The sequence below is a fragment of the Populus trichocarpa genome, chromosome 8 (genome assembly GCF_000002775.5).
Source record: "Populus trichocarpa isolate Nisqually-1 chromosome 8, P.trichocarpa_v4.1, whole genome shotgun sequence".
NCBI lineage: Eukaryota > Viridiplantae > Streptophyta > Magnoliopsida > Malpighiales > Salicaceae > Populus > Populus trichocarpa.
Genome location: NC_037292.2, coordinates 18,424,909 through 18,444,652, shown reverse-complemented (window position 1 = coordinate 18,444,652; position 19,744 = coordinate 18,424,909). Strand labels below are relative to the sequence as shown.

At 32.1% G+C, this 19,744-nt stretch overlaps 2 protein-coding genes and 1 pseudogene across 2 annotated transcripts; 1 reads left to right on the top strand and 2 right to left on the bottom strand.

Moving 5' to 3' along the window:
* Nucleotides 1-1,149: 1,149 nt before the first annotated feature.
* LOC112328426 (uncharacterized) lies at nucleotides 1,150-4,344 on the top strand (annotated as a pseudogene).
* A 6,341-nt stretch (nucleotides 4,345-10,685) lies between these two features.
* On the bottom strand, nucleotides 10,686-11,504 carry LOC18101807 (uncharacterized). Its single transcript, XM_006380084.3, has one exon. It carries the CDS (start codon nucleotides 11,345-11,347, stop codon nucleotides 10,979-10,981), a length of 369 nt encoding a protein of 122 aa, XP_006380146.1. The 5' UTR covers nucleotides 11,348-11,504; the 3' UTR covers nucleotides 10,686-10,978.
* Nucleotides 11,505-15,467: 3,963 nt separating this feature from the next.
* LOC18101808 (stigma-specific STIG1-like protein 4) lies at nucleotides 15,468-15,905 on the bottom strand. The gene has a single exon (XM_006380085.2). The coding sequence runs from the start codon at nucleotides 15,903-15,905 to the stop codon at nucleotides 15,468-15,470; it is 438 nt and encodes a 145-aa protein (XP_006380147.2).
* Nucleotides 15,906-19,744: the final 3,839 nt, after the last annotated feature.

Sequence of the window (19,744 nt, the reverse complement as noted above, 5' to 3'; positions counted from 1 at the left end):
ATTAGTGTTCTAATTATTAGAGGGGTTGAGAAAACCAATCCCGGAGTAATTTGATTAGTATCCCGATCACTAGATAGATCATGAAATTAATTTCTTTAACTCTAAAGGATGTAACTCAATTGGTCAGGCTCTATATTTGTTCCCTAGAGATTACCAGTTCGAGTCTCACAAATCTCAGGACCACTGGAGGCTTACATGTTCATTAACTTCAAGGCCCGTGAGATTAGTCGAGGTGCACGCAAGCTGGCCCGGACACCCACGTTAATAATAATAAAAAAAACTAATTCCTTAGTCAATAAACAATTAGAAAAATTAAATCCCCAAGTGATAGAATTAATATCATAGACAACTAAAGAATCCAAATGGTTAAAAGAATAAACATCTGGTTTAAATTAATCTTAAATTAATGATGATTTATGATCCTTATGAAGGAATTGATTTAATGGATATTATATTATGAATATAAGAGTTTGATTAAGGATAAATTATTTGATAAAAGATGTTGTGAATAATTAAGTGCATGTAAATCTATAGGTCATATATAGTAATTAGTCATATTTTGTTATAATACAACTCCGTTGAATTTTGATATATATATATATATATATATATATATATATATATATATATATATATATATAATAGGATCGTTACATACCCGGTAATTATTATTATAAAAAAAATAAACTGTGAGGTATTTTCATTGTGCAATATATATTATACACTCTTTCACAAATCAGTTGGGATAGTTATTTTTAAATTTTTTTTTAATTTAATTCTTAAACTTGTTTTTTTTTTGCACAATTGAATTGAATTATTTAGAGCTCAAATTAGCTTTCAACTACTTTTTTATTTTTTTTTAAGGTTGAATTAAAAAACAAAAAACCAAAGTAAAAAATACATGCAAAATAAATGGCAACTTTTTTTGAAAAGTTTAGTTTGATTCCTCAATTTTTTTTGGTTAAAAGTTCATCAGTTTTTTTAGTCGTTAGAAATTCAATCAAGGTTAATACGCTTGGGCCTTTTTTTTTTTTTTTGGTAAAAGGCGTCGATCTAATATTTTGAAAACACGGCTTCAACCGCATATCCAAACGGTCAAAAATCAGAAACTTTTAAGCGGGAAAGCCAAAAACAGGAGCAACTCTCACCCCCAAGAGACTCAAGAAAGAGAGAGAAAACCACCCTAAAGAGCCAAAAACACACACACTGGGTTTCTGTCAAATCCAAGGAAGAAGGAGAAGAAGACCCAAGAGTTTCCAGCCTAATCACAGACCTAGAAGAAACCCTCAACACTGAAAGCCAACAATCATCACTTCATTTCCCTCTCTCAACCCTCCAAAATCTCCTATCTCTTTTAGACACAAATGACTCGCAAATTCTTTCTCAATTCCTCTCCTCCAAGTCCCTCTCTTTACCTTCCCTTCTCCCTCCTCTCACCTCTGCGATGGACTCAGACCCCACTCATCTTTCCCTTCTCTCCTCTAAAATTTACCCCTCTCTTCCCCCAATTCCCCTGTTTTCACTCTTTTCTCTCTCTTTTCCGCTTGCTTCGCCGGGCTCTTAAGTCCTCTCGCTCCTCCTCCTCGGGCCCTTTAGCGGGAAACCCTTCGGGTTCCAATCGAGAGGTTAAGAAGTGAAAAGAAAAGGAAAAGAGGAGGGATTGTCATGTGTAATAATGGAGGTAGTGATGGGGATAAGGGAGGGGAGAGTGAGGATTTTTTTTACATGAGAGTGTTTTTGGGTGTTCTTGAGAGGTAAGTTTTTGTTTTGGACTTGATTCACTTGAACAGGTTTCCTGATAGCTTGAAGTCTTTGGTTCAAACTGCAGTGGAAATTCCGGTTTTAGTGACTAGCAGGGAAATGGGAGGAGGGTTAGAGAGACTGGCTGGTTTGTGTTCGAGGGTTTTGTGTCACGTGTTTATCAGAACATGGAGAGGAAGGGGAGCAGCGGTGGAGGTTTTTGAAGGCGTTAGCTGTGTTGATTTTGTTGGGGAAATCGCGAGCGAGGAGCTTTGCGTTGGGGTTTGTGAAGATTTTGATGGTGGGTGTGGAGAAAAGAAGTGATGGGGTTAAGAAGGCGGTGGTGAATTTTGCACGGTATTTGGCTTAAATGGCGCCAGAGAAGGCGGAACCTAGAGGGTTCGCAGTTGAGGCGATAATGGAGATTGTTAAACTAATGGAGTTGGAGGATCAGGTAGGGTTTGTTGAGTATGCGGTGAAAATGACACAAGGGAAGGCCAATCTTAGGCTCTTGGGAGTGGATTTGATCTTGAATTTAATTATGCTGTTAAAAGATCCGTTAGTTGAGGTGGATTTGGATTGTGAAGTGAGGAATTCGTGCGGTTTTAAATGCGTGGAGAGGCATTGATTCAGCGTTGCTCGGATTCGAGTTCTGGAATTCGAGCTCGTGCACTATCTAATTTGGCCCAGTTAGTGGGGTTTTGGTCGAGTGATGATAAATATCGTGATGTTTTCAAGGAAGTAATGGGGTTTGGAGAAGTGGAGGTGGAAGGTGGGGTAAATGATATTTTGGGGGAAAGGTGTACGGATGAGAAGCCGAATGTTAGGAGGGCTGCACTTGTCTTGGTTACCAAGTTGACTGCTCTTTTGGGTGGTAATTTTGACGGAGTTGTGCTGAAGACTATGGGCATGGCCTGTTCTGATCCGCTTGTGAGCATACGCAAAGCCACAATTTCAGCTCTGTCTGAGGTCAGTCTACTCTTGTGCTTGTAATGTTTCCTCGTTTAACTATTGTTTGTAATTTGTTGCCATGTAAAATACGATACCCTATCTAATTTGGTGTGTCTCCTCTTGATCGGTTTGTTTGCTTCTTTTTTTTTTTGCCTTAAAAAATGTTGCATATGCTCTTTTGTGCATTTTCTCTCTTATCCAATGTTCTTCATTGATATTGTAGGCTTTCAGAACATTTTCAGATGAAAGTGTGATTATTGAGTGGCTACATTCTGTGCCACGTTTAATAACAGATAACGAAACTAGTATTCAAGAAGAATGCGAAAATTGTTCTTGGAACTGGTTTTGGATCGCATTTCCAATGCAGTATCTGAGAGTACAATACACAACCAGTCCACTTGCTCTAATTCTACTGTTAAAGTGAAAGGTATAGAGAGGGAGATTGAGTCGCTGTTTCCAGGAGTCCTGGTGCTTTTGAAAGAGATCTGCAATGGAGAGGTTACACCTTGGGTGAAGAAAATCTGCACAAGTTTGGGTAATAAGAAACGAATGAAGCCTAAAATTGCTACGGCATTACAAAATATCATAAAGACATCGGAGTCTCATTGGTTGAGCAAGTCCATGCCGATAGAGAACTGGACAGCCCCACCTGGTGCTTGGTTTCTTCTATCAGAGGTGTCAGCATACCTATCAAAAGCTGTCAACTGTGAGTTCCTCCATTATTATTGGCAGATCCTTGACAAGTACAGAGCAGCAGGTGAGTTTAAGAGTCCATATCCTAAAGAATTTGTGCATGAAGATGTAGATGACATTGAATCCAATTCTATTGCATGGGCTGGGGATCGTGTTTCTCTCCTGCAAACAATATCAAATGTTTCTGTTGAGCTGCCCCCCGAACCTGCAGCAGAGTTAGGTCATAACTTGCTCAGATGAATCGAAGAGTTCAACATGCATTCAACAGAGGTATCTATACTAGCATATGCAGGATACTGTATAGGGGAATCTTCTTTTCCGTTCTCTCCTGTCAGTGTCGTCCTTGGGATATACATTAGTCGCCATGCTGGATTTCTAATAAATACGAAAACCTATGGTACTTTCCTGCAGCATTCTTGTGACATGTAAAATGATGGTTATCGCTGGCAGTTACAGGAATCTTAACATAAGTTTAGAAGGAATTCACTATATTGGAGTTGTGTTGCATGATTCTTGAACAGTAATAGAGCTAATAAAGCAACACCTTTGGAGCAGCATCTTTGTTTCTTCCCCTCACTTCAAGTACTCCATAAAACTACACCCCATAAAACTTCAGAAAGAGCTAATTTAGGACATGAAAAAATATGAAACATCCAAGGAAAAATCAACAGCTGCTGAGCTTGTCGATCGCCACCATGCCAAACCACAGCAGCTTTCTTTCACCCGGGGCTTCTAATCCTTGAAGTGGAACAGAGTCAGCGGTAGCAAATGCAGTTAATGAAGCTAGAGTCAGGTCTGTCCATGGAGAAGTTAACAGAGGAACAGCAACATCACCATTTAGTTCCATCAGTAGAGGCCTGCCTAACCCGTAACTCGAGACTTTCTACTCTCAAGCCGGGTTTAAGAACTATGACCCCTCCACTCCCCTAGACCACGCCGACTCTACATCTGACACGTCATTTTTTTAATGTAGTCACCTTCTTAACTGTAAACCAATAAATAAAACTGATCTGATAAAACCTCCGCGTCTCTCTCGGATCAACAAGTTACAGTACTTTTATAACACTGACAAAGCCTCCTGGTCTCTCTCGGATTAATCTCCCAGCTTTCCTACTGTACTGCGAATTTATCTAATATATAATTATTCCTGAGAGCTGATAAGACATAAGCAACTACTATAATTGATGAGTGAGGAGTCTAGATCACAGGGCTGGCTACACAATAACTCCTGGTCATTTTACTGGGCTAGATATTCTATAATATAAAATAAAAGATGTATCCGATTGTGTTTATTAAATTTATTTATTTAAATAAATAAAATATAAATCTATATTCTAAAAAATCAATGATTTAAAAGATAAACACAAATAAAACTAGGTGAATAAACTCACTCTATAAAAAATATTATGCAAGGTCGAACACATTATGAATATAGTTTTTTAAAAATATTTTTTATTTTAAAAAATAGACTTCATTTTCATAAAAAAAATATAGATGAATTAGAATAATACCTTGAAAAATAAAATAGAAACAAAACAGCTAAAAAAAAACCTTTTATTTAAAAAAAGCATGCAAAAATCATGGTCTAAGTCACGAGACCGGGATAAATCTAAAGAAAAAACTTGAAGATAATCACAAAACTAATATTAAAAAAAAATAATGCAGAATAATAAGATCGTACGAAGCTGAATTCCCAATAAATTAAATGTCGAAAGATGAAACTAGAAAAAAAAATTAATTACATAAAATGATAGAAGAAAAAAAAAAGAGGGTGAGAAAAAATATTAATTAGAGGGATAAAAAATTTTAATTGGAGGGTTTAATGGAATTGGAAAATAGCTTTAATAAAAGGGGAAAAAAATCAAAAGAATAAGGGTCAAATTGAAAAAAATAAAACAAAAACAATTCATTGAATGATGAAATTGAAAGAAAAAAAACTTCAACAAAAGTGCCGAGGATAAAATTAAAATTTTTAAAAAATAAGGACCAAAATGAAAAACCAAACATATGATAAATTACAATTGAAGAACTAAATTGAAAAGAATAAAAACTTTTATAAATGAAAAATGACTGAAATAAGAAATTAATAGAATGAGGACTGTAATTAAAAAGTAAAAAACAAAGAGAACAATGATGTACATTACTTGTCAAGAGAGAAAAAAGAAGGGAAAAAAATTGAACGATCATCAGTGACCATCCAACCACCATTAGCCGCCACGCGCCACTCCAAATAGAAGAGGACACCACCGCACATCTAGAGAGATGATGTAACAACTTTCACGTTCTAGTGTGTTTATATTTATTTTCATTGATCGAGTGTGTAAAAATACGAGTAAATTTTTTATATATATAAAAAAAGTCCCAACAACCTTTCAGCAATTTTATTAATGAACATAGTTTATTACAACTCTTGCTGAAATTATATTCACATAAATTATTTATAAGTTTATCTTTCTCTTAAAATACATATATTCTTTCTACATAAAACTAGATAACTCGGTGACCCTAAAAAATTGATGTCCTAAAAGGAAATGACTTGCGACGCACAAAATTAAAAATTAAATCATAAAAAACATTTACATTATCCCAGTTACAAACTTTTAAAAACTATATGATTAAAACTAATTGTATATATCTTTTTTTAAGAACATTGATCTTATATTAATTTCCAACATTATACATTTTCATCATTCTCTGATAAGTTTTATTTCAATCATTTTATTCATCACAATATCATTCTTAAATCATGATAACTTTTTTTTTTCTTCATAATCTAGTTTAACACATCAATATACAATTTATTCCTTATAACTTTAAAATTGATCGGATTCATTCAAACACTTTCATATAATGTTTTTTTTCACCTTGGATTAATTTCATAACTCTTTCCACTTCATGAATATATTCAGTTTATGTTATTATTTCATATCACATAGAATTTACACCACAATTTATTTCGTCAACACATTTAAATCATATGATCTTTTCCTCTCACAACCACCTTTAATCCATATCATAAATCATTACGTAATAATGTTTAATTCACATCGTTATTTAATTCACAACATATTTAATTCAAGTCGTCTTATTATTTCCCTACCATTTATTATATCTATGATACATCGTACATTAGTCCATATAACATCTTTGTTATATTGAGAAATTTTCTCGATTCATTATTCATTCCACTTATTTTATGTTCAGTTCTATTATTTATAATTTATCACATAACATTCCATTACTTTTATAATTACAAGACGTGCTCAAATCATTTTTCTTTTCCATTAAACTTTGTCCGTAGGGATAATTTAATACCAAATCCTTAACTTGTCAACACAGTAAAACTCATACACACCTTGTTTCATTGCATGTTATTGTTGCTGTCAATTAGTTAGCCGAATAACTTATTAATCCCTTTATATGACAACCCCAACCATTTGGATACTATTACGCATAACTGTCTTTAAAAATAATTTAATATACACTCTACTGAAATTCCGGTGGAGTTTTCCTTATACTTGGACTATACTAATTTATTGACATCTTCATCAATATCTCAATCCAATACTACAATCATGATTTACTACTTAGCACAATGATGTGAGGTACCTGGTAATTTCTTTAATACCAAATACAATCAGCTTTATACACAATGATTATTTACTATTATCTCTTCAATATATTTACCATATCAATTTCTAAACAATTAATTTCTTATTTTATTCTTAACCTTACAAATCAATACAATTAACATAGACTAATGTTCTCTCTAGTCCAAACCACACATTTGTTCCATTACCAAATTACTGGTTTCATCAATTTCCCATTAATCAAAGTACTAATTTCATTAACCAAGAAACTAATTTCTCTAATAACCCATTAACTAGGGCATTAGTCCGATTAACTAGAGTAAATAGTTTCTCCAATTGCTCATTAACCAGGACACTAGTTTACACACAATATCTATTCATCTGTTGGCTATCTCACACGTCAGTTATTTTAAAGTTCTCATTACATATATATTTTCGACTTTATTTTTTTTACATGGCGGTCTAACACAACTTACACATGATTTCCACCGTTTTAATCGGTAACAAATCATACATTGAATCTCGCCAATGCGGTCGATAATAATTCTTGCATAGCAATTCCGCCGTTGCGGTCAAAAGTAATACATACAAGGTTTTTCTGCTGCTACGGTAAATCACATCTCATAATGTACTACACATTATCGCTTATGCGATTAACTATAAATTACATACCAATTTCTATTTCAAAGGCATACACCTTTCATTAACAATGACAACAATAATACACTATACAATTTAATTACCATTGTAATTCTAACAATTATAAAAGCATGTATAAATAATTAAAAAAGAAAGGGAGGGTTAATCCCTTACCTGAACTCTTGCTATCAAGCTCCTGAGAAGTCAGGTTTCTTTTTGCATGTTTCTCCTATAACTCCCAACCAAACAACCATTACTACTTACACTATCAATTAAATTAAATCGCTAGTATATCCATACATCGTAATAACTCTTTCATGTAAATAAACACACACTAAGATTTTCAAATTTCCTAAATACATGCCCAACATAACATCACAACCCAATAACAATTCATGCTCATGTTTCCTTAACACTCAATCACATCATTTCATTAATATCACATCATCTTTTATACCTTCCCATTAATAGAATAATTCAATACAATTCCTTAATTATTTTCAATTTCTCTAAACTAACAATTTGGCTAATTTGAAAATTTATACATCTCAAAATCATCAATGGTTCTTTCCATCGACTTTACAACATCATTACATATGTCCAAAGTTTTGGTATTAAGATTTTCTTTTAACCAATCTCATTTAAAAATCATATTCATGCTTGTAATTTCAATCACGTAATTACATATACACTTTACATATCATCATTTGACTTCTTTCCTATAGTTATTTTATTTTTTTTATTTAGCCAAAACCAAAAGCACCCATTCGTAGTTCACAATACACTTTACTCAATTGCACATTATTGGAAAATTTCTCCTACTAAACATCCCATTTGGCCGAAACCTAATACTCCCTTATCATTAAATATTCTTTTCAATTTTATTTTATTTTATTTTATTTAGCATACTTTCAAGCTCACACAACAATATATATATAATACTTTACAATTCAAAATTATAACATGCATTCAAGCTCACCCAATCTATTTTCAATTTCAAGGATGGATTTTTCAACATGTAATTGCACTCAAAATCATTTTAGATAGGTTTAAAGCCATTCACCCATTAGTAGGTATACATGTGTGTGTACACACTTCACACTTAAGAAACCCCTTAATTCTCTTTATTTGGCCGACACTTATGGCCTCCCTTTTTCCTAAATCTTCTTCATCAATATTATGTAATTTTTATGTCAAAATCTGAATTTTTTAATGTTTTATTTTCTTAAATCATCAATATTTTAACTAATTCATTGGGGACTTCCATCCCTACAAATTTTCCTCAAAATTAGTTCCTTTTCGGGTTAAAAACTATGTGATTATATTCAGGCTGAGACCAACAGTCAGAGTCGTTCTCGCATAAAATCGTACATTAATTTGTTTTTTTTAATCTAAAATAATTTTCTAAATATTTTCACCCCAAATTTATATATAAATAAAATTTCATATTAAAGTCGTGAATTTTATCTGGGGGTTTACAGACAATGTAAGGCCAGTTACGTCCACCGGGTGGCGTCACACACACCGCCTGAATGGCGCAAACGCCACCCACGGGTGGGGCTCAACAAGTATTAAAAAATTGAAAAAAAATATGAAAAATACCAAAATACCCCCCACAACCCTGATAATTACACAAAATATTCATATAAAAGTAAAAAAATACCTTCAAATTCTAAGTTTATGTTAAAGATGTAATTATACTGTACATTAAAATTAAAAAAACTCAAAACATTCTTATTCAGCAACATAATAATTTTTTTGATTATGAAGATAAATACATATTTTACTGTTAAGAAACTTATGTAAAGTAAAATAAAATCTTTATCAACAATTCTATATGATGTTGCTTTTGGAGTAAAAAAATATTTTTATTATATAAAAAAATAAAAAAAGACATCAACACGGACCAAGAAAATTAATTTTGTTTGGATCAAAACGCAAAGATAATTTGACTGTAGCCCAAAACATATTTTACCATGAATTGAGCTACAATAAAACACCCGGGCATTTAGTTTTCTAGGTAATTTTGGCCGGTGATGAGGGTTTTGAACACCGACATCATATTGGTCAAAGGTCGATCAAAAAAAAAAAAAAAAAAAAAAGGTCGATCAGGGACGACTAACATTAGGCCAACTCCAGTATATTTGGGTTGAGGAATATTGGCCACACTGATCAACGTTTGTAGTGGTCATCTCGTTCGACGTTTAACGTCGATCAGGGATGACTGAAATTCCACCCGAAGGCAGTGCTTCACAAGAAGACCTCTTATGGTTGCTTTGAAGCAGGTTTCTCATTCTTTATCCCCATCTTCTATTTCATGATTTTCTCCAGGTTTGATGCTCCGTTGAGCCTCCACCTCTGTCTGCCGTTCTAAGAATTACTCCACGCCTTCAACTTTACATATTTTGGGTTTCTTTCTGCTACATTTTCTAGTCAGATCAGATCTCCAATTGTTGACCGCCGGTGGCAAGCTATACTGGGTGTTCGTTCCTGCTCCGCATGGAAGACGATCTACTCCGATAGTTATCAAACTCAGATTCAAGATCCGCAGGTTTGAAATGAAATCTTCTCGAGCTAAGTTTTGAATTGAGGATTGCTTTAATAATTAGTTTTGTTATTTAGAATTTTAAATTTAAATACGGTGAAAGGAAAGGAAAGGAAACCAATTTATTTAATTGCTCTCACACGTGTTGAAGTCAGTGTGATGCAGCACGTGCCTGTCAGGAATTGTTTCTCCTTCGGCGTGATCCCCTCACAATCACTGGCTAAGTACACAAATACCCTCCTTTAAAAACCTTATTTTTAGCATAGTTATTGTATTCAACCTGGTACTACTACCGTACTAGGCTTGGATCGGATCGCAGATTAACAGATCATCCAATAATTTTTTTTTTAGAAAATAAAAACAATATTTTATTAATTTATTTTTAAAAAATTTAAATATTTTTTAAAATATTTTTAATGCATAAAAACAATCGCGTCTATCACGTTTGGTTTAATTGAATAAAGAACAACTGAAAATACCATAAAATCCTCACTTCATATTGGCGACTGGGAGAATATAGCAAACAGTGACATCAAGGGAGGGTACTTCTGTCATTGCACTATAATGCAAATTCAGCTACCACTTTCCAACTATTGCCAATGACCACAGTACCCATCAAACTAAACAAATCACCAAACATTACGAGGGTACTAACGTAAGAATAAAAATCATCACCGACCCCCTGTTCATACAAGAAAATCTACGTGCCCAACTTGTATTCATACAAGAAAGTCTACGTTCCAACTATACTGTATAAATAAGAAACCATACCACTAAAAGCAGAGAAAAGCGACCAGATCCATGGAAGAAGCAGCACTTTTTAATCAGCGGAATCATCACCACCACCGAAAATGGACAGACGATTATAAAGTAAGAACAAGATCAGAACAAGAAACAGCGCAACACCAACAGGCGATCCACTAACTCGGTGGATGGACTCAGGCTCACCAGTAAAGAAGATAGTGGAGACAAACGAGCCACGATCAGAAGAAAGGAACTGGATGGTCAAGAGAAGGATAATGGGCAAGAGTAACAGACCCATTGGACTTAAAAGCTCAGCAAAAGCCTCAGTTATGGCTTGACCTTGGTCACCAAAGATGAATGGAGCTAGCACCACTATGGATACTACTACTGCTAGTAGTATTCCATGGGGCGGACCAAGATGTTGACGATGTCTCTCTTGAAACATTCTCTCTCTCTCTCTCTCTCTCTCCCCTGTAGTTTTAATTTGTGTTTATTGTATTTTTTCAGGCTTCTTTTTCTTTGGTTTCTCGAGTTTAGGGGTGTTTATGGTCTTGAGGAAGGAATGGGAAGATGGGGTTCTCCTCACGGGGATGGTCTTAAAAAAGTGGCTTTCGGGGACGCGTCTGTCGTCCTGGAGAATTAATTATTACTATTATTATTATTATTATTATTATTATTATAATACTAAACCGCAAGAGTTTAGTTTTTTTTAAAACTATAACTCAATAAAATATGTTTAGAGTTATAATGAAATTATCATTTTTTTTTAAGATTTATTATTATTATTTTTTTTGTACATCATCAATTTATCATTATTAATTTTTATTGGAGGCAATATTATCATTTTATTTTTTTAATAACAATATAATTACCATATTGCTATTAGAAAATAAGCAATCATAACTTTTGATCCATGTGCTGTCTGGTAATTTTAATTTTATCATGAACATTTAAATTAAACAAGCATCCTTACTATGCAAATTTTCTAATAATTTTTTTTTTGTTATTATTATTTAGTTCAAGAGGCATTTTTGTTTTTTTATATATATATAATTTTATAAACAATTGAATTACTCTATTATCCCTGCCATTCAAATTTTTTAGCATTGGCTTCAAGGGCTTGGCTGTAATTGCATAAGGGTTTTTCGGTTATTGTTATTTAGTCATAGGAGAATTTTTGGTTTTGTACACATAAAAAAGGCTACTAACGCGTGCTAGACACGCGTCAGCCATTTCACCGCCTTTGGGTGGAGCATGCGTCTAATGACGGTGGTTGAAATCAAGCTTCCGCCACATTATTTGATGTGTCTTGACATCCCCTTCCTTCCTAGGTGGCACATGTATACTAGTGAGGTTGATTTGGTGCTAATTGATATTTTTTTTCTTTTCCTTCTCTTTCTTTCATGGATTATATGCTGGCCATGAAAAAAAATTATATCAGCCTTTCAATTTTTTTTCTTTTGATTCAATCATTCTTCTCTTAATTACAATTGTTTTGTTTACATTGAATGTTTCTAATTGGATTTTATTTTTGATTTCGTTTCTGGTTGTTTGATTTTATTAGTTTTTTTTTATCAAATTTGGTCCTCATTCTTTTAATTACTATTTTTTTTGTTTTCAATCATTTTCTTGATTTTTTTTTCTTCAATTCTTCTTTGAGCATTTCTTTTCATTGAATTTTTATGTCAAGTTTGGTGTCAATTCTTTTAATTATTATTTTTTAAAATCATTTCCTTAATTAATTGGTTTTTTTCAATTCCATCCCTAAACATTTAATTTCATTTAAATTTTTTCATTAACATTTTATTTCAGATGGTAATGTTGAATTTAGTCCTAATTCTTTTAATTTATATTTGTTTTGTTTTGCATTGTTTTTATGATTGACTTTGTTTTCCTCAATTTCATCCCTAAATATTTGTTTGGTTAAGAATCTTGCTTTTTTTTTTTTTTTCAGGTTTGTCTTTAATAGGATCACCCTGGTCTCATAACTCGTGTCAAAGATCTAAAAGAATAGCTCTGGTCGACTTTGATATTTTTTTAAAGCATTTTTTTCAAATATTTTTTTTGCTGGTATTTTTTTCGCTTTGCTATTTATGGGGGTCATCCCAATTTCATGTCCTAGGTTATGTGTTTGATTTGTTCACTCGAGTTGGCTTCCGAGTTCACTCGAGGCTTTTTTTATATGTTTCCATCATATCAACAGGTCTGTCGTTATGTGCATGGCATCGAGGACGACGAGTCTACCTCCTGAGATGTGTTTAGGAAAAGGGTTTTGGGTTTAATCATAAAATTATAATTATGATTATCAGGAGTCGCCACCTAGTATTATGGTTACTAGAAAATCTATGATCCGCGAGAGTCCAAGTAAGGTACTGATTATGCAAGGGGAAGACACATCACCCTTAGTACACCTTATTTAAGGTAAGTTGCATTGTTATTTGATTGTTTTTCTAGGTCATGTTTATATCCATTGATCTTGTCTAAGATTTAAGGTAAATCTCATTTCGTGAGAAAATCTTTACCGTATTGGGTTAAATCCTAACCATTTTAAAAGCTAGACTTATTTATTTTTTAGATATAGCTAAGTCTTAGCATTCTGAATAACGAAATAATTGTTATGAGTTTTTTTTGTATTAGAGTCAAACCTAATGGATAATCATAAACTGGTTACGATATTCATTTTTAATTTTTTTTTAAACATGATAAAAATGTGGCTTTTATCTTTTAGAAAATATGCAAGAAAAACCTTTAACATTTAGTCGTATGCACAAAAACAAAACTTTTTTTTGTTTTTGAAATAGGGATTTTTTATTTTTTTTTCCAGAAATTTCAGAGTAAATAAGATATTTTGTATCGGGTTTGTATTTTATAGTGTAAGTCTATAGCCCGATATTGAACAAAATTGGTAGGAAAACATACGAGAAAATCATAATTTATTTTATATATTGGGTTGGACCTGGCTCAGCTATCTGGGCCAAACCTAGCTGAGTTGGGTTGGGCCGACTAGCGGCCTAACAAACCTGACCTCTTTTTTTTTTCTTTCTTTTTTAATGTTAGACTGGACCCAGCCCAACCATCTAGGTCAGGCCAAAATGGGTCCAGCCCAGCACAACTTAGTCACTAGCATAACCCAGTTTTAGGCACAATGAGGTACGATCAGGCTTCTGACTTCGTCCAAAATTGCTGCTTGATTTTATGCTTATCTAAAATCCTTCCTTAGCCAACTTTTTTCTTATCGCTTGTCTCATTGCTATTACTATTTATTTTTATTTTAAAAATGAAGATAAATTTAGGGAATAATCCAGAATAACATCTTGTAATAAAAATATAAAAAGACTATTTAGGCATATTCATTCTTGAAATGACTAATTATTTTAATGAAAAAGATCTTTAGCCCCTAAACAAAGTTAAATGAGTGATTTTTTTAAGGGTAAAATAATAGTTTTAATGTGAAAAAAATAGCTTTTATTATAATAAAGTACATTAAAAATGGACGGTGATAAACTAAAAGTTCTATAGTTTTGGTGAACAAAGCAAATAAAGGTTATTTTTTTGTTACTTGAAGGTTTCTTGGCATATATATTTGTTATTTTAGGTGAAATCTTGTTCAACACATCAAGACAGGAATCACATGGTCTGATTTAATAAATTGATATGAAAAACTTGTAATTCAAAATTTAATCTAGAGCATGTTTTAATTTGAATAAAAATAAAATAAAATAAAATAATAATCAAGTAAAAACCGGTTGAAATAAAGGTTTTGATAAGGATTGTTGATCCAAATTATCCCATGACCTCTACAGTCTTGTTTGTCAGTGTAGTTACGGTTATTTTTTAAATAACTTTTCGTGTCAAAATACATGTCAATGATGTTTTTTTATTTTTTAAAAATTATTTTGGATATCAGCACATCAAAATAATTTAAAAATACTAAAAATATATTAATTTGAAGTTAATAAAAAAATAAAAAAAATTTAAATTTTTTTAAAATTTTTTTGAAACGCAAAAAAAAAAAAAAACCTAATTAGCCAATTCAATGATCACACTCTTTTGTAGGAGATTTTCAAGCATCTTCCGACAACTAGGCTCAGGGCTCAGACTAAATCAACGGTTATAAACGATTTTTGAACCCACCTCCACGTGTTGTCGACCATCTAGTCCTTCTTTAAGATTAATCTAGGAAAAAGTATCAAGTACATGATGATGCAATAAGATACCGGCTCTTCTTCTGGGGAAGTGCAAAAACAAATCTTCTTCCGTTTATTTTATATTTTAAAAATATTTTTAGAAGAAAATATTTATTTTATTTTAAATTAATATATTTTTAATATTTTTAAATTATTTTAATATATTGGTATCAAAAATATTTTTTTTTAAAATAAAAAAATATTTTAATATATTTCCGAACAAAAAACACCTTAAAAAACAACCATCACAACCACACTCCTGATCAACCCTACCCAATAGTGCCCGACTTTTGGTTTGTGGGCTCATGGCAAAGCAATTAAAAAAAAAACTGGAGTTAAGGAAACAGTAATTTCAAGAAATTTATTGATCAACATTATTCATCCACTATAATCACACATTGCAAAGGAGCACCTACCTTGTCCAGGACACTCCTGAAAACAAGAACCACAATGGCGTGGATCATTTCGAATATCAACACACTTTCCATCGCAGCAAACAAATCCATAAGCACATGTCTGCCCACATGCCCCACAATTGTCCGAATCCCTCAAGGTATCCTTGCAGAATTTCCTGAAGCAACATGTGCTGCCTCCCCATGGGTTCTTCCCGCGATCCACACACACTCTAGGATCATCGGCACATGACAAAACTCTTTGCCTCCCCCGCAATGCCGACCGGAAGAAGTTCAGGTGTGTAGGAGTGTCCGGCTCTGGCGAACCAAACCGGTCGGCAGCGACAACCTCGTCGGGAGCTACAACTAACAGAAACAAGATGAAAGACCACAGGTATTTGACATTGGCATCATAGCATAACATTTAGAGCGCAAGTGTTGAGAAAGCATGAGCAATATTTTCTTTCCGAGCTCGACATGGATGATCGATCATATGTAAAAAAACTCAACAACCGGCCTTAGATAAGAAGGCATCAAATTAACCAAACATGCATTTTAATAAGATTAATTGTTTGAGACAGTGCACTTAATTTGTCAAGATTGTCGCATAAAGACAAATCACATTACGTAGAGGATCGACCTAACATGTTTCAAACTGTTGACGAGTGGTTAAGTGAATACGACTTGGCCACGTAAATATTGTGAGGAATTAAAAAAAAAAAAAACCAAGTGCAACTGTGCAAACGATGCCTTTTGTCTTCCTTACGTAGTTGATGAGAATCTCCTAACTAATCATTTTCCTAATCTACTATATTTTATTCTGCCTCAGCAAACGGGAAAAGTTTCTCATTAAACTAATGTATTTACCATAGTTTTAAAATCCGGTATAGCGAGTTAACTCGAAATTCAATTGACCTGGGATATAGACCTGTTAAAGTTAAAAAAAAACACAGCTAACCATGTCAAAAATACATGTTGACTTGGTTACTTGATTAACTCGAGTCTAATGCAGTTAAAACTCGACCATCAACCTAATAACCTTTTTTTAAACAATGTTGATTTGATTGTTCTTTTTAAAAGAAATTGTTATTGATCCAGATCGATTCTCTTGACCCATAATTGAGTTTTAAAACTATGGTTTTGACAATAAATTTTTTTAACAAAATAAATAAATAAAGAACAAACACAAATTAAAATAGCAGATTGATACACATCAAAGGTACAATATGCATTTGGAAACATATGCAAAAATAACTATGTCATGAAGATTATGAGTTCATCTTAAACCCCCATATACTCTGTCATAATATCTTTTTTTATCATTCAATTTTTGATTTATTAGAGTTTGAGTTTCATGATTTGTTGTGATTTGCTTTCTTTATAATTATCTTAATCTCATGACTCATGTTATTGGATTAGTAGGTTAACTTGGTTGACTCAGGCTTTTTGTTTGTTTGTTAATTTGCATTTTTTTCAATTTTATCATTTAACATTGCGTTGATTAGAAATTAGACTTTATGATTTGTTTCTGTTTACTTTCTATTAAGTTATCTTAATCTTATGACTCAAATAATGAGTTTTGCAAGTTAACGTGGGTTGACTCGAAACTTTTTATTATGTTTTTTTTATATTGATTTTTTTTCAATTTTATTCTTTAACAATAAGGTGATTGAGAATTGTGGTTCATAATTTATTTTGATATGATTTATATGTGGTTATCTCAGTTTTACAATCCAAGTTGCGGGTTTGACATGATAACTCGAGTTGTTTTTTCTGTTTACTTTCTATGAGGTTATCGTGGTCTCATAACTCATATCATGAGTTAAGTGGGCGAACTTGGCCCGATTTGGGTTTTTTGTGTTTTTTAATTGATTTTTTTTTAATTTCATTCTTTAACATTAAGTTGATTGAGAATTGAGTTTTATAATTTATTTTGATTTATTTTTTTATGGGGTTGTCCTAGTCTTATGATCCAGGTCGTGGATTTGGTAAATTAACTTTGGTTGTTTTTTTGTTATTTTTTTAATTGATTGTTTTTCAATTTCATCATTAATATTATATTGTCGTCACAATAATTTTTTTTTAAATGATGTTGTCTTAAATTTTTTCCGAGTCAAACTACATTCTTACTACTCATATGAGTTGCCTTTTAATCATCAAGTCGATCGAGTTACATCAGATTAACCCCTACATAGTTTAATTTTTTTTCTACTATAAAAAATATTAGCAATGCTTGAATATTTTTTTTCATATTCAAAAAAATTTGATCCGACCTGCAGCAAAGCACGGGCCACACAATCTAGTATCAGATGATTCTTGAAACCATAGCCATTAAACTCGATTTGGGTCATAGATTAAATGAGTTAACTAGAATTATTTTTAAAAAATAAATTAAAATGATATTATTTTTAATTTTTTTAATAAAAAATATTAGATCTTTATTAGGTTAATTGAATGACGAATCAACTTGAATTTTTAATTAAATTATATACGGTGAAATTTTTTTTATTAAATTAACCTAATTTACAAATCAACTTGAATTTTTAATTAAATTATATAAGGTCAATTTTTTTTTATATCAACTTAATTTCAGGTGGGCCTACCAAATCAGGCTGGGATTTAACAACAGTGCTGGAGATACTAAAGTGATAGGCAAGCAAGATTTTCAATGAAATCACAGGTAGGGTATTGATCGCAGCGGACAAAGGCCTACCATCACTTTACTTGGACCCCAACGCTCAGACTTGAGCCCGAGGCATTCAGCTTATGGCCTACGCAGCCAATCTTTCAAGCAATTCGGCTACAGTTGTCTAGCCCATCAAGCTTGGATTGCATCTCCTCTTTTTTTATTTTTTTTTATTAAGAGCTCTTATATTTTATATTTTAAAGTGTTTTTTATTTAAAAATTTATAAAAATAATTTTATATTTTTTTAATATTAACATATCGAAACAATTTAAAAATAAAAAAATATTTTTTTAAAAAATAATTTAAATTTCTTGAAAACAATAATACGATTGCAAGACCAAACTCTCTGAATTAAATGAAGAGTTTACCACTAAGATCATAATACTAAATAAAAAACAGACCCGCCCGCTAGAGAATCTGAAATAATAAATGAGATCTTTGCTTAACCCAAAATTAGCTAATCGATCATCTGCTTAATTGGTTTCTTCATAAACATGCATTGCTTTAATATAGCCATTAAATCCTTAGCTTTCATGATCAAGCTATACTTCTCATCCATCTTAATCTTCTCTCTTGCAATAAGATCTATTTATCGTAACCGAAGAGTCCAATTCCATAATTAGCTTCTTCATCCCCTTATCTAATTAACAAAGACAAAAAAATGAATGAAAAACATTGTAGTATATGAATAAAAATACTATTGACTAGAATAGTGTTTTTATAATTTTGTTTTTTTCACCAAAAAAATTTAACACTTAATGACTATTAACAGCATTAAAGTCTTTTCAAAAGACCTACTATTTATTATCAAATTGACCGGGATAAACATGTTTTTCTTTTCATTTAAAAAAACATAATAAATTATCAAAATATCATTGAAAGAGAAAAAAAAAATTAAAAAGCATCAAGAGGCATTTTTATATTTTCACAATGATTTTTTTTATTATTATCGGGTCAGCTAAGCGATAATTTGGTATTTGAACATATATATATATATATATAAAGCATAGTAAAAAAACCAAAATGCCCTTAAAAGAAAAACTTTAAAAATTGATGTCAAAGAGTTTTTTTTATCTTTTCACAAATGTTTTTTTCATTATTATTAGATTATCTTAGGGGCAATTTGATATTTGACTAAAAGTGAAACTAATAAAAAAGAAGTATAGGTACGTGTGGCTCACTCACCGGTGCGTGGAAAGCGCCACGCACTTCGCGCTTGCGCATGCGACACCTCTCGGCATAAAACATTACCCTTCCACCATGTTATTGGAAGTACCGCCGTGTCCTCTTTTTATTGGTTGGACATGTGTCGGCTTTGATTTGGTGGTTTGTTGCTAGTGTGTTTTTGTTTTCTTCTTCTTTTCTCTCTCATTTTCAAAAAATTTATAATTTGACCCTTTTTGTTGTTTGTATTTCAACTTCATTCCTTATTATTTTGATTTCTAATTTTTTGTTCTTGGTTCTTTTGTAAAAAAATTATTTGTTTTCAATTTCTTCCTTCAATCCCAATTTGTCATATATTATTTTTTTTCAATTTGGTTCTCATTCTTTTGATTTTTTTATTCTTTTGTTAAAT